Consider the following 1,194-nt stretch of genomic DNA (forward strand, 5'->3'; position numbering starts at 1 on the left):
GGAGCCTTTGTTGGTCATGATGAATAAGACATTGGTCGTCTGCGAACAGAAATCCATTTAGGCTTTCTGGGCTTTGGTTTGCTTCTTGCGTTATTGTGTCCGTATATATTATAAACAGGAGGGGAGATAGAACGCATCCCTGTGGTACTCCAGATCTTACTTTGAACCTGTCTGTATTGCCTTCCTTCGTTCTTACTGAGCTTCTGCTGTTGGTATATAGAGCTCTGACATTATCTAACAATTGTCCTCTGACGCCATACTTTCCAAGTGTCTTCCAGAGTTTTGCATGGCTTACTCTGTCAAAGGCCTTCTCCTGGTTTATAAAGACGATGTTGGATTCTTTGTTGTGTTCGGTTGTTTTCTCGCATATCTGTCGTAATGTGAATACAGCATCCATGCATCCTCTTCCCTTTCGGAATCCAAACTGAGCTTTGCTCAGATTTCTCTCTACAATAGGTCTTATGCGCTGCTCTAGTATCTTGGCATACATTTTTCCTGAGTGACGTAACAATGAGATGCCTCTATATGTTGTACACTTAACATATATGAACCTGCAAAATCTTGAAAATCGACAGTTGTTTCAATATCAATTTGCTGCGATGCAATACGACCACGCAAACAACCAACCAACCAACTAAGCAACCAAGCAACCAACCGAACAACCAACCAACCGACCAACTGACCTATCAAACAAACGCACAAGAAAGTATCAACAACTATTACAACAATAACTACAACAACAACAACAACAATAACTCATTCCCACCTACACATAAACACAATATTCCAAACCTGCAAAATCTTGAGATACGACCGTTGTTTGGCGTCCTGGGGTACAATGAACTCGTCTACGTCCAGAATGAATAGATAATCGAAGCCAGCCAGCCGGTGCTTACAGTCCTGTGCCGCCATTGTGGCATCGACCCACGCTTGTTGCGAGTCACGGGGCGGTCGGAAATGTCGAGGTTTTCCGCCTGTGGTCCATTCCACAAAGATAAAGAAAGTACGTCAGACTTGTTATTGTTGTTGTTGTTGTTGCAGCTGTTGTTGTTGTTGTTGTTGTTGTTGTTGCTGTTGTTGCTGTTTTTGTTGTTGTTCTTGTTGTTGCTGTTGTGGTTGTTGTTAACATAGGACAAAGACAAAGAAAGCGTTGTTGTTGCTGTTGTTGTTGTTGTTGTTGTTGTGGTTGTGGTT

The 1,194-nt window shown here is 42.4% G+C and overlaps 1 protein-coding gene across 1 annotated transcript in view; it reads right to left on the minus strand.

The window, feature by feature from the left end:
- The window catches only part of LOC106011373, a gene marked incomplete at both ends in the record, with an annotated part of 3,620 nt that extends 2,645 nt beyond the window's left edge, over positions 1 to 975 (minus strand). Inside the window, 1 exon segment of the mRNA XM_013080749.1 lies at positions 792 to 975. Within this exon segment, the coding sequence (XP_012936203.1) occupies positions 792 to 975 (184 nt within the window).
- Between the last annotated feature and the right edge of the window lie 219 nt (positions 976 to 1,194).

This window comes from Aplysia californica, unplaced genomic scaffold (assembly GCF_000002075.1).
Source record: "Aplysia californica isolate F4 #8 unplaced genomic scaffold, AplCal3.0 scaffold00098, whole genome shotgun sequence".
NCBI lineage: Eukaryota > Metazoa > Mollusca > Gastropoda > Aplysiida > Aplysiidae > Aplysia > Aplysia californica.